Below are 27,212 nucleotides of genomic sequence, written 5' to 3'. Positions count from 1 at the left end.
TCCCCGGCTGCCGCAGCCACTTGCCAGAGCCGCAGCAGCAATTCACTTCCCGCGTTGAGGTGACGTGGGCGGCGGGGAGGTCGGGCTTGGAGCGACAGCGGCGCAAGATGGCGGCCACCACGGGCTCGGGTGAGCGGGGACCGGTAGCCCAGGCCAGCTTGGCCCGTGAGAAGGGGGTGCTCCTCTGCGGGGAGGGGGAGGGGGTTGGCGGCGCCGGCGGGGGCTCGCTTCTCCTGAGGGGCTCAGGAGGCGTCCCCGCGGGCTCCCAACCAGCCGGGCTCGCCGGCTGGGTGTGTCGGGCCCGAGGGTCGTGCTGCCGTATCTGGGCAGCAGTCAATCCAGGCGGCCGGCAGGCGGCAGCAAAGAGAGACAGGAAAGTCCTGACCCTTTACCGCCATCTAGTGGCCAGCCGTATTTTGACAGCCCAGGCGTGGGAGCCCTACCCGAGGGGCGGTGGCCTGGGGAGTCAATTTCCTGGAGGAACGGGTGGAGGGGCGACTTGGCCGAGGCTGAGGCTGGGGGAGAGGGGGCGGCAGTTGGTGTGGCAGGGGAGCCCATGGGGAGATGAAGGGGATGGGAGGGGGTGGTGGAAAAGGCACGACGGAGGTGAAGAGTGGCTAGGGAAACCTCGTTCTAGAGAGACTGACAGCCTCTTTCAGTTTGCTGCCGTTTAGAGGTGGTCGATTTCAACTCCCGTCATCCCCTGCCAGTTGGATGATGGGAGTTGGAGCCCACCCATTTGGATCGCACTAGGTCAGAAAAAAACGGGTGGTTGGGATGGGGAGGGAGATGTATATAAGCTCTGGCAGCTCTTTGGAACCTCCATGTTCAGAAGCAGTGCATCTGAGAAGGGTGGAAGGTAAGGCCCAGATAACTGCCAGAGGGCTGTTGGCCTTCTGTGACATTTGAACATTTAGCCCTGAGCTGCGTATATTCTCCACTATCACAGTTTGAAGGGTTTTTGGAGTTACCATCACATCCTAGCTGGATGAAGGATGTTACATTTAGGTGGACTTTTAGTAAGATCCTTGTAGGCTCCACTAGCAGGAAGTTACTTTTTATCTTGAGCCCAATCCATGCTGTCATTCCCAACATCATAGAGATTATCCTGAGCTGTCTCAAAAGTGATGATTGCTAAAATAATCCAGTGTTTTACACATGAATTATAAATATTTGTTGTTCATTTGATAGGGCTCGGTATTTCAAGAGATGATTGCTCGTAGCTGAACAGGGTTTGGTCATCCGTTTTCTATGTTCAAGCCCAGTTTTTAAATACTACTGGCTGCCTTCAGTTGATTTTAAGAGGCCGCTATAGTCTTTGCTGGCTTGTTGTAAACAACAGAGAGTATGAGGACAATTTGGAGACTCTTGAGGTGTTTCCAGAGAAGATTTCTATTCTACAACTGCTTAGTATCATTCACTGAATTTGATGACGGTTCGCATAACATATTCCATTTATAACTCTGTGACTTCCCCACAGCTTTTCCTGCCTCGTGTTTTTTTATCAGAGAAAATTTAGAGAGAGAGAAGGTGTAGCTATTTGATATATTTTGCACTATAAGCCACATTTCAGGGTGGGGTCCTAGCTTGATTAGGAATGGGTTGTCTCTGGGGAAGGTAGTTGCTCAGGTAGGTAGGTTTGTCTAGGTGACAAATTCATTTGTGTAGAAACTTTTTCCAATTCAAAATTTTCCAAGAAACCTACATCTTTGTCTACAATACAAAGCTATGTTATTGCCAGAAGTTGTAGTGATGGCTTAAAGGGATATTAGACAATCCTTGGAGAGTCAGTTATGGACAACATTGATGTAGATCACATGATACTATGACTGAATTATTCCTGGTAGGGTCTCTATAAGTTAATTGTGGTTTCAGGAAGAGCTGATGCCAAAAGGCATGTTGAAAGACTTGTTCTAGATAATAGTTCTTGGGAATGAGTAACAAGAATTTTTTTGGCAAATTAAAAGCCTCCATCCCTATGATGGAATTTCCTTGTGTTCTGTTGAAAAAGGGATCAAAGAGGCTTGGGTGTTGAGATCTTTCTGTGGAAATGATTGTTTCAAATGAGAGAGTAAAGGGTAAATATGATATTTCTAAAAGCAGACATTTCTCAATAATAAAGCATTCTGTAGCAATCCAGCATCTTTGTCCTGATGTCTACATAACTGAAGTGATAAGAAATGCTAACATATTAACTATGCAGTCTGTGAATGTTTACTCAGAAATTCTGTTGAGTTTATTGAGAATTATTTTCATGAAGGTGCGCAAGGACTGCAGCCTAAAAAGGACATTCTTTATTTCTCAATATTAATATAGGAAACTGACTTCTATGAGATTAGACTACTGTACTTGTCCATTTAGGTTAAGACTAGCTACTCTAATTAGTTGATTGTCCCTAGAGTCTAAGGCAGTGATTTTTCCTATCATTTGTTTACTATCTGATCTGTCTGGTATCTTCTGTGTATAAGTAATGTGCTGGATCACCAAGCTGTAGTTTATCCAGTAGCTTGCCATGCTGGGGTAGAAGAGAAGGGAAGCATCTTTTAGGGTAGGAATCCAATGCATCTCTAGAGGAAGAGGCTATTTCTGGGTCCTCAGTTTGGAGGAAATGCTTGGTCATAGACTGGAGTACATAGCATAAGTTGGAAGAGAAATAATTTTTCTGTCTAGTTTGCATTTGTTACTGATATTCATGCACACAGTAGAACAAGTAACTAATCTTTTACCTGACCACATAGACATTCTTCTTTCCTGTATTTTAGTTTTCAGTTCGTAATTTATATAGAAGAGATTAAGTATAACTGGTATTTCTTTTGATTTACAAGACTGCTCTTTGCGGTCTACTTAGTGACAACTATAAATAAAAATCAAAAGATGATTACATTACATATAATGCTGATTTGACCACTTTGTTGTCAAAGATGTCTTGGACCAGTTTAGATTTTTCTTTTCCCATTGATATGAAGGAAATCAAGAATTGTTTCATGTATTTTGATAGTAGGGAGATGCTGACATCTTTGTTACTTGATTGTATTTATAGTGGACCTGTTTGAACAGTACAGCAAACAGCAAGCTAGATATCAGTGAACACACCTGCTCACAACTATCGGCTTCCCTTGCCGCTAACAACCCAGCCAGGAAACAGCCGCCCATGGTTCAGTTTAGATGTGACGTATCTGGTTGAAGTTGACCAGTGCAACTTAACCAAACAGCATCCTAGTGATCTGATGTAGCTGTCTTTGCATTACTTCTGTCTGATAAGCCATGCTTTGGCTGTGCGTTATCCAAATGCATGAAGTTTTTAATTCATTTCAAAATCAGTTTGTTATTTCTCTGAATATGATATATCTCTGAACATAGCCAAAGTGGACTGTTCTTTAGTTTTTTACAATAAGGTAGTATACCTTGGTGTTCACAAGAATAGCATGTTCAAATCCTTCTTTTGCTTGTTAACTGCTCAGAAGTTGTATTTGCACACTGTTTTGATAATCCAAAAAACCCACTGACAAAGGAAGTAGCATACCATCCTAAACCTGTATGAACTTGTCTGAATGCTAAGTTTAGCTATGGAAGCCCTCTCTCATGTGCCTGTCAGATCTATCAGATGAGTAGGGACAAAAGACAGGATCTGCCACCCCTTATTATTATTTCTTAATTTGTTCCTAACACTTGGTTTTATTCCACTGTTTTCTATATTATATTTTTATGGACTTAATTGTTATTTTTTTTATTTGTATCTCATTTTTTAGTTTGTTGTAGTCTATGCTTTATTTTGTAAACTGCTTTGAGAATATTATCTTTTAAGAGGGTATAACATATTTTAATTATAAATAATAGAGTTACATGATCAGATATTTATTACATTTGCATCTTACCACTTTTCCATGGGTTTATCTTTTTCTATCCTTACAATACTTGTGGAAGAGGTAAGATAAGTTACTGTTAATGGCCAAAGATATGCTGAGATTCTTTACATTTCTTTAATTCAGATCCAGTGCTCTAACCGCTATATCACATTGTTTCTTAGGTTTTCCTTTCTGAGCAGATAATTCTCTTCAACAAAAATGTTTGCTGTGCTACCTGTGCCTATTTTCAATGTTAAAATCATATTTTCTATAAAATGACCCAAAATAACAGTATGAAAGGAGGAAAATAATAGGGTTTTTTTTCATTCCTTAGTTCTATTATATTTTGCTGTATTATTTCTGACAAGAAAAATAAAGTTAGTTTTAGTTTAAATTCTGCTTTGGAGTATTAGCACAGGAGCAAATTTAAACCTGCAGTTATGTATGTAGCAGGAAGGAACTAATTTTTGAATGAGGAAATGAAAATTCTTAGTTAACTCATAATTCTACTGTTGTTAGTATCAGCCTTCATTTTAGTAGTTTGTGGTGGAAGTAGTTTCACTGTTTTGGTCAAATGTCTTGCTTAGAGCTTGTATTTTAGAAATGTCTTCCTACTGTTTCATACTGTTTCAGCAGCCACATTTAAAACTGAGATTCTCATTTTCAACCTTTGTACAAGCATATTGGCCTTGATGCAATATCTTTGCAGTACCAACCTAGAGCTATAAGATGTGGCAGTGCACTACAGCAATGGCTTATACACTATCTTAGATACTGATTTACGGATGCAGAAAGATTTAAGTTTGGTCTGTTGCATAACATATGCTGACTTGGGGACCTCTGTTCTTTCATCTTGTGAAGCATTGATTGATTGATTATGTGCCATCAAGTAGTTATCAACTCTTAGGGATACATAGATAGATTTTCTCCATGACAATCTGTCCCTGACCACATAGATTTTCTCCATGATAGTCTGTCCCTGACCTGGTCCTTCAGTACTTCTAACAGTGCACCCATTGCCACTGTAACTTGTGGCTGGTCTTCCTCTTTTCTTTCATTCCAATTTTCCCAACATTAAAGCCTTCTATAGGGAGCTAGGTCTTTGGATAATGTGTCCAAAGTAGGATAATTTGATCCTGGTCATTTGTGCCTTGAGTGGGAACTCTGGGTTGATTTGTTTGATGATCCATTGGGTTTTTTCCCCCTTGGCTGTCCACAGTCTTCTCAGGAATCTTTTCCAACCCCAAAGCATCAATATTCTTCTTATCTTGTTTCTTCAAAGTCCAATTTTCCCTTCCATAGGATATCATAGGAAACACTATGGCTTGCACAGTCCTGATCTTTGTAGGGGTAGACATATCACAGCATCTGAATATCTTTTCCAAGGTCTTCATGGCTGCTCTGCCAAGTGCTAGCCTGCGGCATATTTCTTGATTGCTTGTTCCTTTACTGCTGATGGTTGATCCTAAAAGGCAGAAGCTATCCACCACTTTAATATCTTCATTGTCAATTCTAAGGCTGATTGTTCTACCTGTTGTCATTAGTTTGGTCGTCTTTATATTTAATCTTAGTCCCATTTATTCATGGTGGTCCTTGACTTTTATTACTAGAGCTTGCAGATCCTTTGCATTTTTGGCTGTCAGAATAGGTGCTGGCGAAACGTTAGGAAACAGAACTTCAAGAACACGGCCACACAGCCCGGAAGACCCACACCAGCCACTGTCAGAATAGTGTTAGCAAGCATAGTGCAGATTATTGATGTTTATTCCTCCAATTTTAAAAACTTTTTTTTTCCAATTCCGCTTCCCTTAATATATATTCAGCATATAGCTTGAATAAGTAAAGGGGGAACATACAGCCTTGTCTCACTCCTTTGCCAACCTGGAGCCAGTCTGTTTCATCATGTTCTGTCTGTACTGTGGCTTCCTGACCTATGTGTAGGTTTCACATGAAGACAATGAAATGTTTTGAATTCCCTATTTTTCTAAGCACATTCCACAGCTTGACATGATCAGCACAATCCAAAGCCTTTCTATAATCAATGGATCATATACTGATTTATTTCTGCATGCATCAGCAATAATGCCTCATGTTCCTCATCCTTTTCTAAAGCCAGCTTAAACACTTGACTTCTCTTTTTCCATGTAGGGCTCTAATCTGTGTTGGATGATCCTAAGCATTATTTTGCCAGCATGTGAAATTAAGGATATTGTACAATAGTTTTCACACTCTGTTCAGTCTCCTTTTTTGGTATTGGAATGTAGTTTGACCTTTTTCAAAAGGTTGGCCACTGTGTCGTTCTACAGATTTGCTGGCAAAGCTTGGTTAGGACCTTTATTGACTCTTCTTCTATTGCTTGCCACATTTCTGTGGGTATTCCATCAGTTCCTGTAGCCTCCTGACTTGCTAATGACCAGAGTGGTGATCTAACTTCATCTTCTAGTATTAAAGGTTCTTGTAAGTAGGGAATATCTTCTGAAGTACCTTGGATGTTGACATCTTTACTGTACAGTATTTTGGTATACTCCTTCCATCTTTGATCTTTGAATTGGTTACTCTCTATCCATTGGTGTCCATACCAATTCAAAGCTGGAACCTCTTTCTGAATTCAGAGATTGCTTGGAAGACTTTCCTTGTTTTTCCATGTCTGATTCCATCTTCAGTGTCTTTACAAATGTTGTAATACTGCTTCTTGTCTTTTGTAACAGCTGTCTGAAACTCTTTGTTCAGTTCCTTCCTGAGATTTTTGTCTTTCTTGTCCTTGGCCTTTCTTCTTTTCTAGGTAATTTCCACAATTTGTTCTAACATCCAGTTTGCCTTCTTCTGCTTCTTGGTTTTTGGCAGTCTGTTTTCATATTCATCCTTAACAACTTATTTAAGTTCATTCCACAGTTCCTTTGGTTTTCCATTAATGAGATTCAGGACTTCAAAGCAATTCCTGACATTCTTCTTGAAAATGGTGGGTATATGCTCAAGATCATATTGTGGAAACTGGTTGGCTTTCTTCTTCTTCTTTAACTTAACTGGAACTTGCACATGAGCAGTTAATGATCTGTTCCACAGTCAGCACCTGGCCATGTGTTTGATGCTATAGCTGAGCTCCTCCACCTCCTTTTAGTAATAATAAAGTCAATTTGATTTCTATGTACTCCATCTGGTGATGTCCATGCACACAGATATTGTTTTGGTTGCTTGATGACAGTTTTAGCTATGAAAAAATAATTGGAGTGGCGGAAATTGAAAAGTCATTCTGCTTCATTTTGGTTTCCTAAGCCATACAATTCAATACATTTGTGATACTTTCAGCTTCTGACTTTGCAGTTTCAAGTTGACTGGAAGAATGAGGCAAATTATTAATACACGTAGTGCTTGTTTAGCAACCATAATTGGGATTAACAACTTGGTTGTTAAGCGAAGCAGTCACTAAGTGAAACTGTGACTGTGCTTATGATCTTACTTCAGCTTTCCTTTCCTTTACAGACCTGTGAAGGTCATAAATGTAAGGATTGGTCATAAAGTTACTTTTTCATCACCATCATAACTGTGGTCACTGTCTGAAGCAGTCGCTAAATGAGGACTACCTGTACCTTTTAAGAATGGTTTTAAGGGCTTTTGCTAAGAGGAGCTATAAAAACCACATTACCACATTTCAAAGAAACTTCTATCTTAACACGTCAGCCACTGTACATTAAAGGAGTTGTAGAGCACATCTGCTTGCCAGTTTCCCTGCTTATAATATTGGTTCTGCAAGTTTTTCTGCTTACAAGAATGTTTTTGTGAAGTTAAAAATAGGGATCCATGGTTTCCAGGGTTTTTTTTTCCATAAGAAAATAATTTCTGCAATGATAGGATACTTATACTACTTAAAGTTAGAAAAATAAATAATGGTGGTCAGGCTTATAAATTTGGAGTTAATTGTCACAAGTTAACTGTGGATTTCTGAGAATAAGTCAGATTAAGATGTGGCTGTACTATTGTCCTCTGTCATAATTTCATTTTGTTTTAATTTTGTTTTGTTTTGCTTTCCCTTATAGTTTCTGTGTTGCCAAAAGATCAGGACAGATATAACATGTGAGAAGTAATGTAACCTCTGCTTTTGTTTCTTTTGCTGTTGCTGTTGGAATAGCAAATGTCAATCAGTGTAGCAGCAGTAGATGTATGGTCTGATCACTGGCCTTTTTCAGCCAGTTTATTTACTGTGCTTGAAACCACATAGTGAAGTATTGCTGATGCAGGCTCAGAAAAGAACAGAATTTAGAATCACTTTATACAATAGGCTGGGGAACTCAGCTAGACTGCTGCTTTCTTATGCAGATAACTGGATTTTATGCTAATTTTAGATGAGAAGTGCAGTGCGGATTAAACCATTTTATAACAGTCAGAAAACAGAACTATGCATATCTGTTCAGAAGTAAATATAATTAAGATTAAAACTTATTCCAACAGAGTTTGCAAAGGTGTCCAGAGTATTGGAATCCTGTACTTAATGACTTTGGAGTAAGCCCAACAAAACTCAGTGGCAATTACTTCTGAGTTGATATTGTGCTGGACATGTCCATAATGATCATTCAGCTTCAGATATTTTCAAGTCTCAGTGTCCTCTGTTTAGATTTAAGTTGTGGCAGAGTTATAAAAAAATACCCATATCCTTCTAAGAATTGGTAAGACAATGGATTCATACAACAAAAAATGTGTTAAGCCTATCTGTCAGCAGGAGGGAATGCAGATTATAAATTATTCTGTAATATTGTGGGGGGAGGGGAAGAGAGAGACATATTCTGTCCCCTAAATTACATTCAGAACTAAACTTAATAGAAGATGTAATTATAACATTAAGAATGCTTGAAGATTTGGTTCAGGCCATACTTGGAAATGAACTTACCAGATGTGTGCCTTCTGAATTAATATACAAATCAGAATTCTCCCAGTTCTGCATTTCTTTGAATCTGGCAACGGCAATTTGAAGGTGAAAAATACACATTTTATGATAAAATAGAAAATATTTTGTCATAAATTTGTATAAAATTGTATTATATGAAATTATTATAAATGTTGTATAGGTTTCTTTTTAAAATGTAGATTGTGGAAACAGATTGAGTGGCTTTTCAGAATTAACATGTGCTAAATTAATAGATACCATAAATATTCTAATTCATTTCTGGTTTAAATTATGTTTTTATTATACACAATATCTGTAACATTTGTTTATTACCCTCAATATTACCATGTATTGATCATATAAAACTGCTTAGTCTTTAATGAATTGATTTGTTCAGAATGTCTTTAGCTGGAAAATTTTAGTGCATGATCAGTAAAGCTGAGCAATGTTTTGGTGGCAAAGGCAAAAAGTGCTTCAGAGCACACTGGAATACTAATTTTGCACCTGTCCACAACTCCTTAAAGCAGCGGTGCCTTTTCCAGGGATCACCCAGCTGCTCTTCACAGCTGCTGCATGATTGCAGGGGAAGAAAAACACATTTGGTGGAAGGAGTGACACAGCTTCATGCCCTTGGTGCATTCTGAAGCACTTTTTTGCCTTTGTATCTGAAGTGCTACATAGCCCTATTAATCAGCATTTTAATATGCTCTCTAATGGATTGTGTCAATAGCACCACCAACTTCATTACTTTACATGGTGCTTAAAAAAAAAAGAGGTGGAAGTAAAAACTAGGCAAAAGCTAAATGTAGTTTGAAGTTCTGTACATGCATTCCTAGATAACTTCCCATTCAAATCCAGACCTCCTTAGCTTCAGCAAGGTTGCTACATCACATGCCTTTAGACATGCAAACAAGGAAGCGAAGCTAGCAGAGAAGCATCTTCAGGCAGCTGTTCTCCATTTGTATATTTGCTAAGGAAAAGGACTGGCCAGTAAGGGCAGCCAAAATTACTGATCACCTGTTTCTAGCTTTGAAAAGGCTGTGAACAATTGCTTTGTTTCAAAGCCTTGCTCTATTTGTCTGAGAAATAATGGAGGGACATTAAGAACTATGGGGAGTGTTTGGTGACCACCAGATTTTATTCTGCTCTGATTCAGTGCTTTAAAAAAGCCCAGTTTGACTTAAGCTGAATTAGAAATTTCCCTCTTCAACTTGGGGACCAAGGCAGAAATATGATTTGTGTCACCCATTGACTAGCATTGGATAACTTCTGAAGTCCATCACTTTTTTTTTTTTTTTTTTACTGTTTAACAGAATAGATTGACATTTGCAAGCCCAGATTATTCTTCTTAAGGAACAAATTCTGCCCAGTTTTGAGAAAAGAAATGCACAAATACTGGAGCTAGGTTTCTTTAAATTCTGACTTTTTTTAATGGAAGCACTTATAATTTTATTTTTTTGGGAAGAAATTAAACATATTGGTTAGCATAATTGTTTTTGTTGTGGTAAATGCCATCAAGCTTCAGATAAATAGATGGAGAGGGGTTTTTGTGCAAAGGGAATGTTTATAACTTTGGTGTAGTTAAAAAAAAATCAATCATTATTTCCTAACCTTATTTATTGGGAATGTCTTTGAAAACTGTAGACATATATGAAATCCCTTTCACAGGAAATAGTGCAGAGATGCATTTCTCCCTTCAAGAGACACCGCATTTACACTAAAAAAAGTTGTCCTGATATGTTTTGAAATAGGACAGGATTAATCTGGGAATTCTGGAGTGGAGTCTAAAGCAGGGGTTCTGAAATGGAGGCCATATCCTGGGATATTTCAAGAGGGCCACAAGTGAAAAATATGTAACATGAGGGCAACAGCACCTGCTGAGGGGGCCACAAAAAAGCAAAGTGTATTATACTGTCTTGTTGATGCCAGGAAACGAACCAGTTTCTGTACAATGTCCATATCCAGTAATGAGACCTGGACAGGGGGCCACAGGAGAAAAGCAAGGTTGGAAGGGGGCCACAAGTGAAAAAAAGGTTGAGAAACACTGGCTTAAGTGTGGGCCTTGTCCTGTTTAGGAGGTGAATGCCATATATACAGATAATAGGTGAAGAACTACTATAAAACTGAGAATGTTTATTTAGATCAGCAAACTTTGGCAAAGGAGTACTAAAAGGATCAAACAGTTTGAATTTTATTGCCAGCTTACATTTGTATTGGTCAGTAGAGTAGAATAATGGTTTAGTTCAACTTTGGGCAGTGAGCAATTAAATATTAAATGCTTAACTGCCTTTTTAGGCTTTTAATGTTGTAGCTAGGCCTATAACTCAAACAGGCATGATACAACCAAAATGTAAAGTAGAGAGTAATTCTCACTTTTTTATTGAAGTAACAATCTTGCCAGGTTATATTCTATTCCTATTACTGTTCCAGTAAAGCATTAATATACACATACATCTTCTGCAAATCAACTTCAAGATGGGTAAATCCGTTCAGCCCTTGGGCACTATAATAGCTTTTTTTTAATGCTGAGGCGGGCCATTTTCTCTTGTTATTTTCAAGGATATGCCTTCTGACTTAATTTTGGGCTCTTCCCTTTTCATGTGTAGTCATGCTCTTAGCAGACATAGCTTCCTGTTGCTTTTAAAGGATAAGTGGTAGCTTATGTTTCAGATCTGACAAATGTGGCCAGAAGAGATCTCCCAAATTGTATATCAAGCCTTCCTAGAACTTAATATCTTACAGCCCTGATATTTCCATTACTATGAAGCTGGGAAAAGAATAAGGGCATGCAAAATATTTCATTTTGAACCATTTTAAATGTGAAATTTTGCAGAACTGCTTTTCAAGTTTAAAACTACTGTTTTTGAGTATGAAATTATCTGTTTCAAACATTTGGAAGTGATCCACACTCAATACAGCAGTTTTAGACCAAAAATGAGGCGTTTCATGAAATTATGTACCAGAAACAGTTCAAAATGAAATGTTTTGCATACACCTAGAAACAAGACTTTACCTCTGTAATCAGTCTGGGACTTTAAGGTACTTGAGAAACCTCCACAGTATCATTACATTGTGGGTAAGGCTTCTCCCCACTCTTCTGGGGACAGGCAGATTAGCAGTAAGAACATAAGAGGTGCCCTACTGGATCAGATCCTTGACCTATCTAGTCCAGCGGTCTGTTCCTTCAGTGGCCAACCAGCTGCACAAGGAAGCCTAGTCTCCCTGCAGATGGCCTTCAAGGCAGTCACACTGTTCTCGGGGCTAATAGATATTGATCCCTATCACTTTTGGGAACGAATCTTATCTAGCTACATCTATGAATTCATTCATTAGATAAGGTGTAGGGTACATTTTTGTCAAGAGCTGTCAAGTTCAAATGTATTTAATTACAGGCAATGAAATGCAAGTTTTAAAAAAATACAAAAGCAATGACCAAATACCACAGAACAGTATAACACTAATATAAAATCTAAAAAAATAAACTGGAGAAAGGAAAAAATTAAGATGCAATAAAATGTTCTTAATAAATAATAATTAGCATTAAGATAAAATAGAAATGGAATAAAATAAATAATTTTAATTTTTAATAATAATTTTTCATAATAAAATGAACGAGTAAAGAAAGACTTTGTAATGTCATAACTCCAAGATTAGGACATTTTATGCCTTCTTATAGAAATCACTGCAGATAGATACTTAGCAACTCTCTTGGTGATTATCGACTTCTAATCTGCAAGAAGGAAACTAACCACCTCTCCCACAAAACAGATTCATTTTTTGTTAGCAGGAGGTAAATGTATGTTTCCATGTAAATTGGTATAGAAGGAGCTGCAGAAAAATATGTGTGATAGGGACTCAGATTCATTCTGACCACAAGGACAGCATCTCTCAGTAAATCAAGTCCTACTGTACCTCCCATCTAGTACTGCTGAGAGTAAGGCATTGAAGTGAGCCACAGAAAAGGCACTACAGTATGCTGAGCAAACAAGGTTGAATATGTGGTTTGCGGGTATAGAATGTTTTCAGATTGGAACCCGCTACTGAAAGTTGGCTATAGCACCCAGATCCACCTGCCATGAGATTCTTCAGTGGATTCTGTCTTTAGCATTGTCTAAGCCTAAGGACAGGAGAGAGTAGATAGAAATGCCTCAGTGACACACATCAGCTGAGATTTTTCCTTTCCACATTGATGAGAGACCATCAAGGAGAATTAATAGAACTAGTGAGCCATTGGAAAACAGGAGTTACGCCGGAGAGAGAGTTGGCAAATGTGGATGCTTGCCTCCAGTGGAATGATACCAGTTTCCATGCAGCTTAAAGCTTTTGAAACACAGCATGGGATGAGGAAGAGCGCCTACAAAAAAACTAGATTGAACAGTGTCTGAGGGTTTTGAATCATTATAGGTTCATACCTGTATATCATACAGCATTTGGAATAGTTTAAATAGCTTGATGGGAGCAGCTATGCATTTGCTGTCTTTGGAATGAAAAAAGAATTGTCTTGGTGCTGTTGTTAGCTCTGTCAGAAATGGTTCTAATTTGTTCCTCCCAAGCTCCAGAGCTTGAAAAATTATGCCAAGGTATTTAAAAGCTGCAATTTATTCAAGAGAAGTGTTCCTGGGGATAATTTGTGGAGCCATAATTTAGCAAGTAAGGCAGTACCTTTTCTCACTCATTCTGCTATCCCTACATTATTCTTTTTCCTCTTTCTCTCTGTCCAGTGAACTATTAAAGGACAGGTGAATTCTGAATCAGTCACTTTACAGAGAGATTTTGAAAGGGCTGCTTGTATTTAGGTTAAGGGCCATAGATAATTCATACTAGATAAACTAGAATAAAATTGGAGGGGTTATAGCTCAGTAGTAGAGTATTTGCTTTGCATGCAAAAGGTTCATCTTCTTTCTCTGGCATTTCAGGTAGGCAAAGAGTAGAATCTTCCTTGACACCTTGCATACCATTTCTAGATATTGCATACCATTTCTGGATATTGCAAATAACAGTAAGTGAGATGAAACAATAGTATTCTTGCTAAATCACTGCCAGTTTTATGTACTTGGGAATCCTGGATTTCTTTATTGTGAAGATCCTAAGTTCTGGGAAATAGTAAACCACCCAGGTGTTGTTAGGGGAGAGAGCAGTAAGTGCACACTTGGATGTCTTCAAGAATTTACTGTAGCAGTTTGTGTCGCTTCTGAAACCCTTAAAATCATTTAGGAAAGAAAGTCCAAGGAATTGGGATTTTCATTTTAATTATTTTTCATCTCTAATGCTGCTTCTCAAGTCTAAAAATCCTCTCATGGCTTGTCACATAATTTTGTACTGCTTCACATAACATCGCTACAAATACTATTTAGTGGATTCATAGAATGAAATGCTAATATTTAATTTTTTAGTGATCTCTTAGACTTAGGCCCAAGTATTAATGGTATCTGGAACCATTATATATTCCCCAAATTTCCTGAATTTTGAATCTTAACTTTTATAATTTTTCATTATGGCTATTATGGTTATCCCAAATTTTTAGATGCTGGTAGAGAGGAACCTTGTAAAAAAGTAAATTTATCATAATCAGACTTCCTCAATCTGGGTACCCTTCAGATGTATAGACCAACTTCCAAAATTCCCCAGATACCATGGTCATTGCTGAGGATGCTGGGAGTTGAAGCTCACGCATCTGGAGGTATGTAAATCCAGGATTTAAAAGTTTGTATCTTGGAAAACTTTCTAGAAATTCCTCAAATCTATCCATCAGCTTACAAGTCTGTAGTCTTATTGATTATAGTGTGATTTCTCATTAAGTATTTGTAAAATCCAGCTCCATGAGTAGCTGTTCTTTTCCTTTTAATAGATAGATTCTTGAATAACAGAAATCTAAGGTTGCTTACAGAACCATTGACCTTTTTGTTTCTTGTCTGGAATTAAAATTAGTTTTAGTTTGCTTACTCTGTTAATGAATCTTAAAACAAATGCAAAAAAAAGTTTAGTTCAACTGACATTAATACTAAAGATGAAAACATCTAAACTTTTTTCCCAAATTAACAGTAATTAAGATTTAAACTAACCATAATTTAAAATCTTCAAATACAACACTAAAAGAGCAACACAAGCTAACATAAATTGTTCTAATGTTATTAAAATGGTAGTAATGAGCGAAACAATTTCCAATCAAAATGTGATTTGAAATAAAATCACAGCAAGACTCCTATTTGATTTTATTGACATTTATTAGATTTATCTACCACTTCCCTTTGATATTGGTAATGGCATAGGAGGGGAAGAATAATTTTCCTCTCCCTTTCACATTGTATGAACAAATGAGGTCTTTTGAACTTGACCTTTTATTATTCTGGAAAGCAACCAAATTTAGTCATGTGTGTTTTCTCCTATATTAATATAATGGACCCCAAATATCATGTCTTAAAATAATGGATGGTGTGCTGTTGTTTTTTTTTCCAGGTTAATGCCTGCTTTACTTCAATAGCAGTGTCAGTGGAAGTATCTTCTGAAAATGCTCAGAAGACACGAAAGAGACCCTCAAAATGGCTGTGCTAAGTCTCTGAAAAGTTATGGTGCCTCAGTACTTTTGTCACTTCATAACCCCGCCCCCAATGTTTTGCCCGGCTCTTTGCAACATCTGGAGGGCCATAGGTTCTACATCCTCGTTTTATATATTATTGATCTCCTTTTTTGATGCTTCTGCATCACTCAGGGACCATTTAGTAATGAGTAATGCTCATGCAGAGATTGCTTACAGTCAATACAATTATCATAAAATTATATCAATTTTTAAAAAAGCAATAAGATGTAATGCAATGTAAATTAAAATAATAAATAGTAAGAAGAAGCTACTATTTTTACTGAGGACAAGAATGACAATTAAATGGAATCTGAGGCCTGCTTAGAAAAGCCTAATTTTTTAGCCCAAATTGCTGCAGTAACATTTCAGTCTCCTTGAGAGATATTAGGCCAGTTCAAAATGTTTAAGTTTTTTAAAAATTAAAATGTAGTATGAAAGATAGCATGCAAGTTAAAGATCTGTTTTAGTTAATTCTAATATCAGGCCTTAGTTGTCAGTTTTAATGCAGAATCAATTCTACTTTGAACAATGTGTGATTTGTTAGGGATATAAGTGCAGAGAAATGAAACTTTCTGGAGTGGAAGGTGGAAGATTTAGAATTGGAAATTGAATAGAGTCAAAAGTGGGATAGAAAGTTTATAAATGAGGAGAATGTGAAATTAGAGAGGTGGTTGTGGGAAGTTTTCAATGGGTAATGCTGATATTGATTTTAATGACAGACCTGCCAGAAAGCTACTGCAAATGAATCTTACCCTTGGACAGCAATATGTGCAGTGGTGGGGGGTGAGCTGTGTGGATGGTGCCACCACCATGGATGGTCACTAGAGGAGAAAAGAAGCATCTTGGCTACTGTTGACATCAGTGTTGCAATATGGAAAGCAGCAGCTGAGCCAGGATTCTGGAATATAGGAGTTTGCTTCTGGTCCTTTGGTGACTGCCACAGTTAGTGAGAAAAACAACAGCAGAGTCAAAAGTGATTTGTGTAGATCCCAAGCAACAGTGGCAAGGCTTTCTGGTCAAATTCAAATTGTTAGTCGTTACCTTTAAAGCCCTATACCACACAGCACTGGGATATGTTAAGCAGTGCCTTGCCAGGATTGAATCTGCACTTCTGTCATCGAGAGAGGACATGTTGAAAGTCCCCATCCCACCTCTTCATTGGGTTCACAGATATGGGCTACACAAGAGAACTTCTTTCAGACAGTCTCTGCTTTATGGAACTTCCTGTTCCTGGAGATACGCGCAGTCTCTACCTTGCTAACTATTCCATAAGCAAGTCAAGTCTGCATTGTTTCAGCAAATCTTTGGCCCCTCGTGATCCTAATTGAATGTGTTCATCTTCTAGATTTGATTTTTCAGTTTTATGATCATGTATTTTTATTTTATGTATTTTTGTACAACACTGGGATTGGGATGGATTATAAACACTGTAGTTAGAGAGATGGGGACATATGCTAAATACTAGCTGTAGTTCCCAAGGACTCTTCCAGCTTAATCTCATCAATTGTAACTTACTGTTGTTGATGCTAGAGTTACCAAGGAACAAAATAATGTTTATTAAGTTCTTGTTTTTCTAGAAAGGGGAGCAGCTGGTATTTCAGGTATAATTGGAGACAAATACTACTTATAGGAGTAGATTTAGTATGTTGCCTTTATGGCTGACATGCTTAATTTTGTTTATGTCTGTGAATGAAAAGTGCTTTAGGAAAAAATAGGCAAGTTCAATTAAAGCCCCCAACCTATGTATATAAATTCTTCCTTGAGTCAAGCTCATCTCCTGGGGATCATATGGACCTATCCATGTACTTTTCTTAGCAGTAATATTACTTGCTATGTTTTAACTAAAGGAGGAATCCAGCAGGCTTATGAAAAAAAAAATCTCCCTGTTGTGATTTTTTTCCCATTAGACTTATGAAGTAAACAGGTTAAATACTTGTTAGATAAGCATTCCAAGACAACGTTGGTGGACAAGTTTTAAGGATCATATCCAGTATTGTCTATAACAGCATTTCCCATTCTGGTGCCTTTCAGGTCTGGTGCCACAACTTCCCAATTCTAGCCAGCACAGCCCTTGTTGTGTAACACATCTGGAAAACAGATTGTGGAACTTGGTGAAGTGTTGCTCCATTCTGTGTAGCAGTGTAATGAGCGAAATAACCTATTGAAAGAAGTTGGTGTAGTTTATTGACATTTCCACAAACTTTTAAATAGACTTTTTTTCTTTTTCCAACTCTTGATTGCCACAAGTTTAATCTGTGAATGGGTAGCATCCTCTGAATTTGGTTCTCTTCTCTCCTCACTGCAAGTGGCTTTTTAACTTTTTGTTATAATAAAAAAATGGCCATGCTATATTTTATTTACAGTTTTAACTCAAGAGATTTTGTTTTGGTTTATAACACCCTGCAGTGACATAATAGTTTCCCTGCAGCACAGCGTGGTTAATTTGCCATGTAAAATGAGTTGTAGCTGAAGTCACTGTTGTCCAAATTCTTCTTTAATGCTTTTCTAAAGTCTTGTAACTTAAGTCAAATGGATATCTTCCATAGAAAATAATCTTGGATGCAAATTGTTAACAAACTAATTATAAATATAATTACTTTTGCTAATTATTTATTAAAATGTGTTTTGATGTTTAAACTAATAGCTTCTTTTAGCAGCAGCACTGTTTTACACATGGAAGTGAGTCCTTTCGATTTAGTGGGACTTAACTTGGATACACAGCATTATATTGTTAATTATTAAAATGTTTAGCACATTTATCAAAAGCTTTGGTCCAGATATTCAATATTATTTTGCCAACAGCCATTCTGATCTCAAAAGTTCATTCTGATTTATTTCCAGGAGTAAAAGTTCCTCGTAATTTTCGACTGCTGGAAGAGCTAGAAGAAGGCCAGAAAGGAGTAGGAGATGGAACAGTTAGCTGGGGTCTTGAAGATGATGAAGATATGACACTTACAAGATGGACAGGCATGATTATTGGGCCCCCAAGGGTAAACATCACTTTAAAGATAGAAAACTATTGCTTTGTTTAAAAACTGATTTCTGCTATTATAATAAGTGCCTTATTTATTTATTTATTTATTTATTTAGTTAGTTAGTTAGTTAGTTAGTTAGTTAGTTAGTTAGTGATTGATTTTGTAATATACAGTAGTTCATAGTGTGAGATTGTGGTATAATGATAAATCCCATGTTTAACTTCTCTCCTTTGCCTTCTTAAACAATATGGAAATCCCATTTCAGTTTCTATGTTTTTAGAGTATAACATTTATTGTTGTTCAACTGGTTATTTGATTTATTAGGTAATTTAACCACAATTTCTTTTTTGCACATACTAATGAATCAAAATCTACTAAGGCAAAACTCAATGGGGAAAGTTCACCTTTACAGTAATAGGGGAGAGGGTGGGATATGAACTTCCTTTTGAATGCCATATAGTGTGCATAAATTGTAGATTTCTTTCATAAATGGGGCTTTGAACCAAATTTACTTTAAATGAATCTGTACATCTTGTTTTGAGGACCCATGTCTGAACCAAGATTGCTTTAAAGAATCCATGTAGGATTTCTCAGTCTCTTCAGATGAAAGATGGCAAACTGCAAAAATAAAAGTTGGTATGTGAACAGGCTCATGGAAGGTTAGACAGTAAATCACACAATTATTCTACAGTGTAGATATTCTATGCTACTTTGAAATCTGAAGGAGTAAAGATAGTGCCCCTACTATTCCTCATAATTAAAATTGACAATTTAAAACTATGAGGTTTATGTTTGTTTATAGCACCCCCATCTGACCATGAAGGAATACAGAGCATGATAACTAACAGTTACAAATAATGTCAGGAATAACTTACATTGCTGTTGCTTAAATATATTTAAATATGTTATTTTGTGTCATCGTAATGTTATTACTTTTCTTGTATAGTTATATCATAACAAAGCATTCTGCTAGATAGAAACAAATTTTGTGATAAAAATGTAGATGAACTATTCATTTCAGCTTTAGTTTCTTAAGGTGATTTTTTTATGTCAAGAACATGGATGTGAGGAAATCTGGCTGTGACATCTGCCACCCCACTGATTACCAGGGCTGTTCTGGCTAACTAGGGGTGTGTCTTCTTCCTCCCACAGTGCTCCATGTGTGTCCCTCCCAAAACTGCTTTTCCATGAAAGAGAACAAATATCTCAGATAGAAGGAGTATACCATTCTTCAGTCAGGTCATACAATAGCTGTGCTCCTCTGCTAGAACTTCCAAACAAGCTCATCGCCCATTTGTTAAGATGTCAAGAGCAGGACACTTGGATGGACAGACTTATGACTTGATTTATTGATTGGAAAATCAGGATGTGAGAAATCTAATTAGGAAGCATAGAATCAAAGACATAAAGTTTTGATCTAACAATCCATTAAAATAATGTTAGTTTTAATTGGAAAGCCCCAGGATGTAAGCCCAACCAATAAGTATCCAAGGAAGTAGCAACCAGTGAAATTTTAGGATAACATCACAAACATAGCAGCCAATCAGAACATGAGATGTCATATCTATGGTACTAAGAGGTATGCTACATGCTGATATAGTCAAAGGGGAAACTTCTTCCTGGATACTAGGCTATGCTGCCAGATTCCTTCTAACTCTAGATCCTTAGCTTACTTTCAAGATGGAGAGACAGGACATTTTTGTTTTTGAATTTCCTTAGTTGAAGCAGAAAAAAAGGATAGTCCTCTTCAGAACTTTTCTTAACTTTCCTAACTTTTCTCTGCAATCTTGGCATTTTCATCTGAAGCTGAAAATCATCTAAGCATTTTAAACTTTCCACTGGAATGCATGGACATGTCATAAAAACACTACTAGTTGAACTCAAGGAAAGTTTATAATTTGGCATGATAGATACAAGTATTTCCCTATATGTTGAATTAATTATTTAGATACTTAAGTATGCTTACCCTAGAAATTTTGGAAGTTAACACAGTTCCACCTGATATGAATTAATGTGCTTTTTTGCCACTTGTCTTAATTCCTAATTTACCATGTATTATATTTTAGACAATTATATTGATTTTATCAGTAATTCTGTTGCATGAACCTAATTCTTACATTATAAAATATATGGATCATTTTGCTTATTTTTCCAATAAATTTTAAATCGATTTTTTTTTTTTGTGGTGCAATCTTAATTTATTAGTCACCATCAGCTTCCCAGAGCAGCGTGGCATAAAGAGGATAAAAGAATCCAGCTCTCAATCATGACCAACTATTTAAATGAGTCCACTCTGGAATCAACTCCCTATCGCATTATTAAAATATCATCATGTATTTCTGTTGTGTCTAGTTAAATTTCTCTGTTTGTGTTTGGGACTAGTGCTCATCTTTATGTGGTTACTAGTTTTGAGAAAGCATTAAAGTATTTATTATTATTTTTATCAAAGTAAGTTGCAACCCAAATTATATCCTAATTACTGTCATACTGCATTTGTGATATATCCATTTATAAGCCAGAATGTACTTGGGAGAAAAATGAGGGCATATTTATAACAAATGGAATTTGCAAGTCAATAATTTACACTGAGGGTCTTAGAATGTATCTGATGGAAGATATTTTGTACATATCTTGGCTTTTGTAATTGTAAAAAAAAAAATTGTAAAAGATTGCAAAAAAAAAAAAGCTCAGTATAAATGTAGTTATTTAATTGGATTGTGCCCCTCACTCCTCAAGGGTAAGCAGAAGGCACTTTGCTTGTACAGGGAGGGTAACTGATACCACTTTCCATCATCTGCCCGAAGTTCTCCACATTCTCCAAAATCAGATCTTGAATGATGGAAAGGATGTCTGAGGCAGTGATTTTGAGTTCAGAGGAAGAGACTATAGGCCATGCAAGTAACCAAGGATGAATACAAATGAAATTCCTTCTGCTTACCAAGTAGGATACTTAAATCCAAGCCATGGTTTAGTATAGTGCCAACTTGTAGGTTCTTCTCCTCCAGCAGCAAGTCCAAATGTTTTGACATCCTGTCAATGTAAAAAGACACCACTTGTTCAGAAGCATATGGATAAATAACAAGTAAAAAATAATAATTAAGAGACAAGGCAGTGTATCTTTGTATTTTTTCTTAGATGTACTTGTCCATCTGTAATGATAATTTTTCTACTGTATTATGAAATGTGCATGCAAATTATGTTAATTTGGAGAGTGGGGGAAAAGAAAGAAAATAGCTTTGCTAATTTGAAACTTGAATGTGATGGTTTTTCAGTTTTGGATTCCTTGACAGAAATATTTCTTTTTCCCCCCCACAGACGATTTACGAAAACAGAATATACAGCCTTAAAATAGAATGTGGCCCTAAATATCCTGAAGCACCTCCATTTGTAAGATTTGTAACAAAAATTAATATGAATGGAGTAAATAGTTCTAATGGAGTGGTAAGTTTTTCACCATTTCTATCCTAACAGTAATATTCTGTCAATTTTTCAAGCAGAATAGGAAAGTAATACAGGTAGTCCTTGACTTACAACCACAATTGGGACTGAAACTTCTGTCGCTAAGCCGTGCAGTCATTGAGTTGTGCCTGATTTTACGACCTTTTTTGCTGCAGTCGTTAAGCGAATCTGGCTTCCCCCGTTGACTTTGCTTGTCAGAAGCCCCTGGGAAGATTGCAAGTGGCGATCATGTGACCCCAGGACACTGCAACCATCGTAAATACATGCCAGTTTCTAAGCGCCTGAATTTTGATTGCATGACTCTGGTGACACTGCGAGGTCATAAGTCACGTATTTCAGTGCTGTCATAACTTCAGACAGTCATTAAATGAATGGTTGTAAGTCAAGGACTACCAGTAAGTCTCTGTAAGCATGCAGCTAATTATTCTCTTTTGCAATTTTTCTATTATAAACTTTGAATAAAATATATATTTTGAAGTTGTTTATTGATGAAGATATAGGTTTTTTTAAATTGAGTCATTTATTTTCAGTCTGAGACCAGTTTTTAAAAACATAACAGTACAATAGTATATCAAATATAAAACAATTAAAAAAACTTGTACAGGAAAGCCTGAAACAATTAATAGTGTGAATGAGAACCAGTTGACTTCTATGAGCCATAGCTGCTGTTAGAAATTTAGCAACCTTTTTGGAAACAGCTGAGATTTGATCTCATAGGAGAAAATTAATGACCTCTGAAGAACAATTAAAATTTCTAACAATTGGTGTTGTAAGTCCTGTCCTTCATTTAGTATATAGTGGACACTCTTAACGGTACATGAGATACAGACTCTATCACTGTATTGTAACATATACAAATACAGTTTTCATAGGGAATGCTGTTGTATCTGCCAGTTGTTGCCCTTATAGGTGACTGGCCAATTTGGGCCAAAGTGAAAAGTCTTCTATGTGAAAAGGTTAACTGTTTTAAAAATATCTGGGAATAGACCAAGGCGGGGTGATTATTGAGCTATAGGGCAAGTGGGAAACTCTAGTTCTGTTGAAGATCTAGGTCCCAAATCCTCTGTTTGAGATTAGCTATGGCTTTGTCAGGGCTCAGAGCAGATAAAGCCAGGAAGGAAAAGCTATAATAGGCCAAAACAGGTTTAAATAATTTTAAATAATAGCTCACTTTTGATAAATATGCCTCTTGAGGTGTTAAAAGGAGTGAATAATTTAAGCTATTGAGAAAAGAAGAATTTTTTAGTATTTTTTCTCACTTCCCTCTGACAGTAAATTGCAGTATAAAATGGTCCAGGGAGGAAAGACTATGTATTTATTGAAGACGTGTTTGTTTATTCATAGTTATTACATGCATACCCACTGCTGTCCGCAGATTCTTGGTGGTTAATAATGGCCTTATAGCAAACAATAATAAAAATACAATAAAGCATCCATATTATAAACTTTAAAATTGTAAACTAAAATAACAGTAACAACAGCAATAATAAACCAAGGTGTATTTTATTCTCCATAGACTCTCTATTCAGTTTTTAAAAGCTTGCAAACAGCCAATAATATGAGAGTCAATCAAGTACATAAGAGGGTGATGGCTGATCAGCTTTGTGTGTTCCTAGAGGATCTGAATTGTCTAGACCCATTCCAGTCTGGTTCCATTCCAAGGATGGCTAGGTTGCTCTGACAGATTACTTACTCCAGGGAAAAGACAGGAGGATACAATTCTGTTGATCCTTCTAGATCTAAACAGCTGTTGATATCACTGAACATGGAATCCTTCTGAGTTGACTATCTGGATCAGGAGTAGGAAGCCCTGTTTTTTGTGGTTCCTCTCCTATCTCTGCAGTCAGCTCCCTATGACATTTTTAGGAAGCTTGTGGGGGCTTCTTTCTGACTCTGTGACTGCTAGGAATCTGGTAGGGGTCTATACTATCTACCTTATTCAACAGTTATTTGAAGCTTCAGAGATCATCAGGGAGTATAAAGCTTTTATTATACTGTATTGTTTGTCTAACCATAGTTTTTTTTATATATAGTTACAGTCGTGTGAAAAAGAAAGTACACCCTCTTTGAGTTCTATGGTTTACGTATCAGGACATAATAAAAATCATCTGGTCCTTAGCAGTTCTCAAAAGTAGGTAAATACAACCTCAGATGAACAACAACACATGACATATTACACCATATCATCATTTATTTTACAAAAATAAAGCCAAAACGGAGAAGCCATGTGTGAAAAACTAAGTACACCTTATGATTCAATAGCTTGTAGAACCACCTTTAGCAGCAATAACTTGAAGTAATCATTTTCTGTATGACTTTATTGGTCTCTCACATCATTGTGGAGGAACGTTGGCCCACTCTTGTTTACAACGTTGCTTCAGTTCATTGAGGTTTGCAGGCATTTGTTTATGTACAACTCTCTTGAGGTCCTGCCACAGCATTTCAGTCAGGTTGAGGTCTGGACTTTGACTGGACCATTGCAACACCTTGATTCTTTTCTTTTTCAGCCATTCTGTTGTAGATTTGCTGGTGTGCTTGGGATCGTTGTTCTGTTGCATGACCCAATGTCGGCCAAGCTTTAGCTGTTGGACAGATGGCCTCACATTTGACTCTAGAATACTTTGGTATACAGAGGAGTTCATGGTCGACTCAATGACTGCAAGGTGCCCAGGTCCTGTGGCTGCAAAACAAGCCCAAATCATCACCCCTCCATCACTGTGCTTGATGGTTGGTATGAGATGTTTGTGCCAATATGCTGTGTTTGGTTTTCGCCAAACGTGGCGCTGTGCATTATGGCCAAACATCTCCACTTTGGTCTCATCTGTCTAAAGGACAGTGTTCCAGAAGTCTTGTGATTTGGTCAGATGCAACTTTGCAAACCTAAGCCATGCTGCCATGTTCTTTTTAGAGAGAAGAGGCTTTCTCCTGGCAACCCTTCCAAACAAACCAGACTTGTTCAGTCTTTTTCTAATTGTACTGCCATGAACTTTAACATTTAACATGCTAACTGAGGCCTGTAGAGTCTGAGATGTAACTCTTGGATTTTTTGCAATTTCTCTGAGGATTGCACAGTCTGACCTTGGGGTGAGTTTGCTGGGACATCCACTCCTGGGAAGGTTGGCAACTGTCTTGAATGTTTTCCACTTGTGCAGAATCTTCCTCACTGTAGAATGATGGACTTTATATTGTTTGCAAATGGCCTTATAACCCTTCCCAGATTGATTGGCAGCAGCAATTGCTTCTCTAAGATCATTGCTGATGTCTTTACTCTTTGGCATTGTGTTAACACACACCTCAATGCTCAAAACCAGCAAACTCCTAAAACTTCGGCTTTTATAGAGGTAGTCACACTTGCTGATGATCAATTGATCAAGGGCATTTGATTAGCAGCACCTGGCTGCTACTTAGCCTCTTCATACCTATGGAAGCAGTAAGGGTGTTCTTAGTTTTTCACATGTGGCTTCTCCATTTTGGCTTTCTTTTTGTAAAATAAATGATGACATGGTGTAATATGTCATGTGTTGTTGTTCATCTGAGGTTGTATTTACCTATTTATGAGAACTGCTAAGGACCAGATGATTTTTATTATGTCCTGATACGTAAAACCATAGAACTCAAAGAGGGTGTACTTTCTTTTTCACATGACTATATGTATAAATAAAGAAAAATATTTACCATACACAAAGCCAAGTAATGGCCAATGGAATTGAGAATGTTGAAACAAATACATTATTTTAGGATGTATAGTTACTCTGACTACAACTCTTCTACTGACCAGTGATAATGAAAGCTATCACCATGGCTTAAATTTGTTTTAATCTGGTGCAGAAGAGGTCAACATTTATTAAATGTTGAGTTAGTTTTTAATCTTTTAAGCCTTTATAATAATTACTTCTGAATATTTAAATCCCCTTGGACTAGCATGAAACCCTATATGTTATTGAAATTGTTTCTGTGCCACTAATTAACATAGCAGAAATTTTATCAAAGCTCGTAACCTGCTACTGCAGGAATTTATTGACATTGCAGATGAGTTATAACTCTGTTTAACTGCCTAAGAAAAATAAGCATGTCATTTGCGAACGTATTAATTACATAATGTTCTGGTTCTATATTAAGCTCTTGAAAGTTCTTATTCTTCCTATATTCTGAGCTAAAGTCTGTAATAAGGTCCAGCAAAATAGGTTAGGGTGGATATCTTTGTATCATTCCCTTATTTTGATGAAAAACATATGTAACTAATATGCAGATGCTAATTATTGCTAATTGCTGCTGGTTACTGCTGATGCTCAAATTCCATTTCCAATAATAATTTTAAAAGAAATTTACTTTTATTTTTCATGTTATGGTGTATGTGGTTTCACTTGGTTTTTTATTTCTTATTCTTTATTTTGCTGATCTTACATATCACTAGAAGTTGTGACATTTTGCCAATACATAAATTCAAGAAATAATGAAATAATATAAAGAAAGGTTTTTCACTATATCCTGGAGATATTGAAGGGAATATGAGTTTTGGAATGCAACTAATAAAAGCTATTGATAGAAGAAAAAGGCATCTTTAATTTTTCCTCCCACTTTTATATGACCCTGCTTTCCAAAATCAACAGACCCTGCAAAATAAATATGCCTTTAATGCCCAGTTTCTACAAATTTGAATTGGCCTCTGTTGATTGATTCAATAACTTTTTCATTAATTTACTGCTTATTAAATATTATAGCCCTTGTATATGATCCAAAGAGCTGGTACTGGCATGCCTAACACCTGAGTATCCCTGGTATACCCATTAATATTTAGTTTGAAAACTGTCTCATCCTGCAAAGTGATGCACCATGTAGATTGAGGGTATTCTTATATTCAAGGAATACAAATGAGGAACCTTTTGTGCATGTGAAGTAGTCTAGCTCTTTAATTTTAGCCCTGATTGTTTTAATTGTTGAAGTAGGGGACATGAAGCTATATGAGACTAAGTTTGTTCATTGTTTTCCCCCAGGTTGATCCAAGAGCCATATCAGTCCTAGCAAAATGGCAGAATTCTCATAGTATCAAAGTTGTTCTGCAAGAGCTCCGGCGTCTAATGATGTCTAAAGAAAATATGAAACTTCCTCAACCACCTGAAGGACAATGTTACAGTAATTAATGAAAAAAAAAATCATGCCCCATCATTCAATTTAAGCTCTCTTCATTTTCCACAGTAGTAAATTTTCTAGATGCATCTTGTAGATCTCCAAGTACTGGAAAGGAAGTTCCCATTGCAAAGAAAAGTCTATCTTGAGATACTGTAAATGATACTAATTTTTTTCCATTTGAAAATAAGTTGTGCTATAACAAATAATGCTGTCCTGTGTAACCACTGTCCACATAGTTGAACTTCTGGTATCAAGAAAAGTCTATTTAAATTTATTACTGTCAAAGACCAGTGTGTCACGTTGAACTCAACTGTGAAAAAGCATAAAAAGCATACATCACACAATCA

General features: G+C 36.9%; 1 protein-coding gene across 3 annotated transcripts; it reads left to right on the top strand.

Moving 5' to 3' along the window:
* On the top strand, window positions 1–27,212 carry UBE2V1 (ubiquitin conjugating enzyme E2 V1). 3 transcript variants are annotated; one of them, XM_025163296.2, is made up of 5 exons: window positions 14,333–14,404; window positions 15,181–15,287; window positions 18,143–18,291; window positions 21,592–21,717; window positions 26,730–27,212. In XM_025163296.2, exons 2-5 carry the CDS (start codon window positions 15,233–15,235, stop codon window positions 26,874–26,876), a joined length of 477 nt encoding a protein of 158 aa, XP_025019064.1. In that variant the 5' UTR covers window positions 14,333–14,404; window positions 15,181–15,232; the 3' UTR covers window positions 26,877–27,212. The 3 variants fall into 3 exon arrangements, with proteins under 3 accessions (XP_007423106.1, XP_015747055.1, XP_025019064.1); XM_007423044.3 differs by lacking the exons at window positions 14,333–14,404; window positions 15,181–15,287 and adding an exon at window positions 1–129; XM_015891569.3 differs by lacking the exons at window positions 14,333–14,404; window positions 15,181–15,287 and adding an exon at window positions 93–165.

The sequence above is a fragment of the Python bivittatus genome, unplaced genomic scaffold (assembly GCF_059951505.1).
Source record: "Python bivittatus isolate LINGU-HERP-01145 unplaced genomic scaffold, Pbiv_v1 ctg000700_np1212, whole genome shotgun sequence".
Lineage (NCBI taxonomy): Eukaryota > Metazoa > Chordata > Lepidosauria > Squamata > Pythonidae > Python > Python bivittatus.
Note: the sequence above shows the minus strand (reverse complement) of the source record. Positions and strands in the feature narration are given on the sequence as shown.

Coding starts and splice junctions, on each gene's coding strand:
- UBE2V1 (XM_015891569.3), top strand. CDS start 108: ATGGCGGCCACCACGGGCTCGGGTGAGCGGGGACCGGTAGCCCAGGCC. Junction 166..18,142: donor AGCCCAGGCCAGCTTGGCCC/GTGAGAAGGGGG, acceptor ATTTATTTCCAG/GAGTAAAAGTTCCTCGTAAT. Junction 21,718..26,729: donor TAAATAGTTCTAATGGAGTG/GTAAGTTTTTCA, acceptor GTTTTCCCCCAG/GTTGATCCAAGAGCCATATC.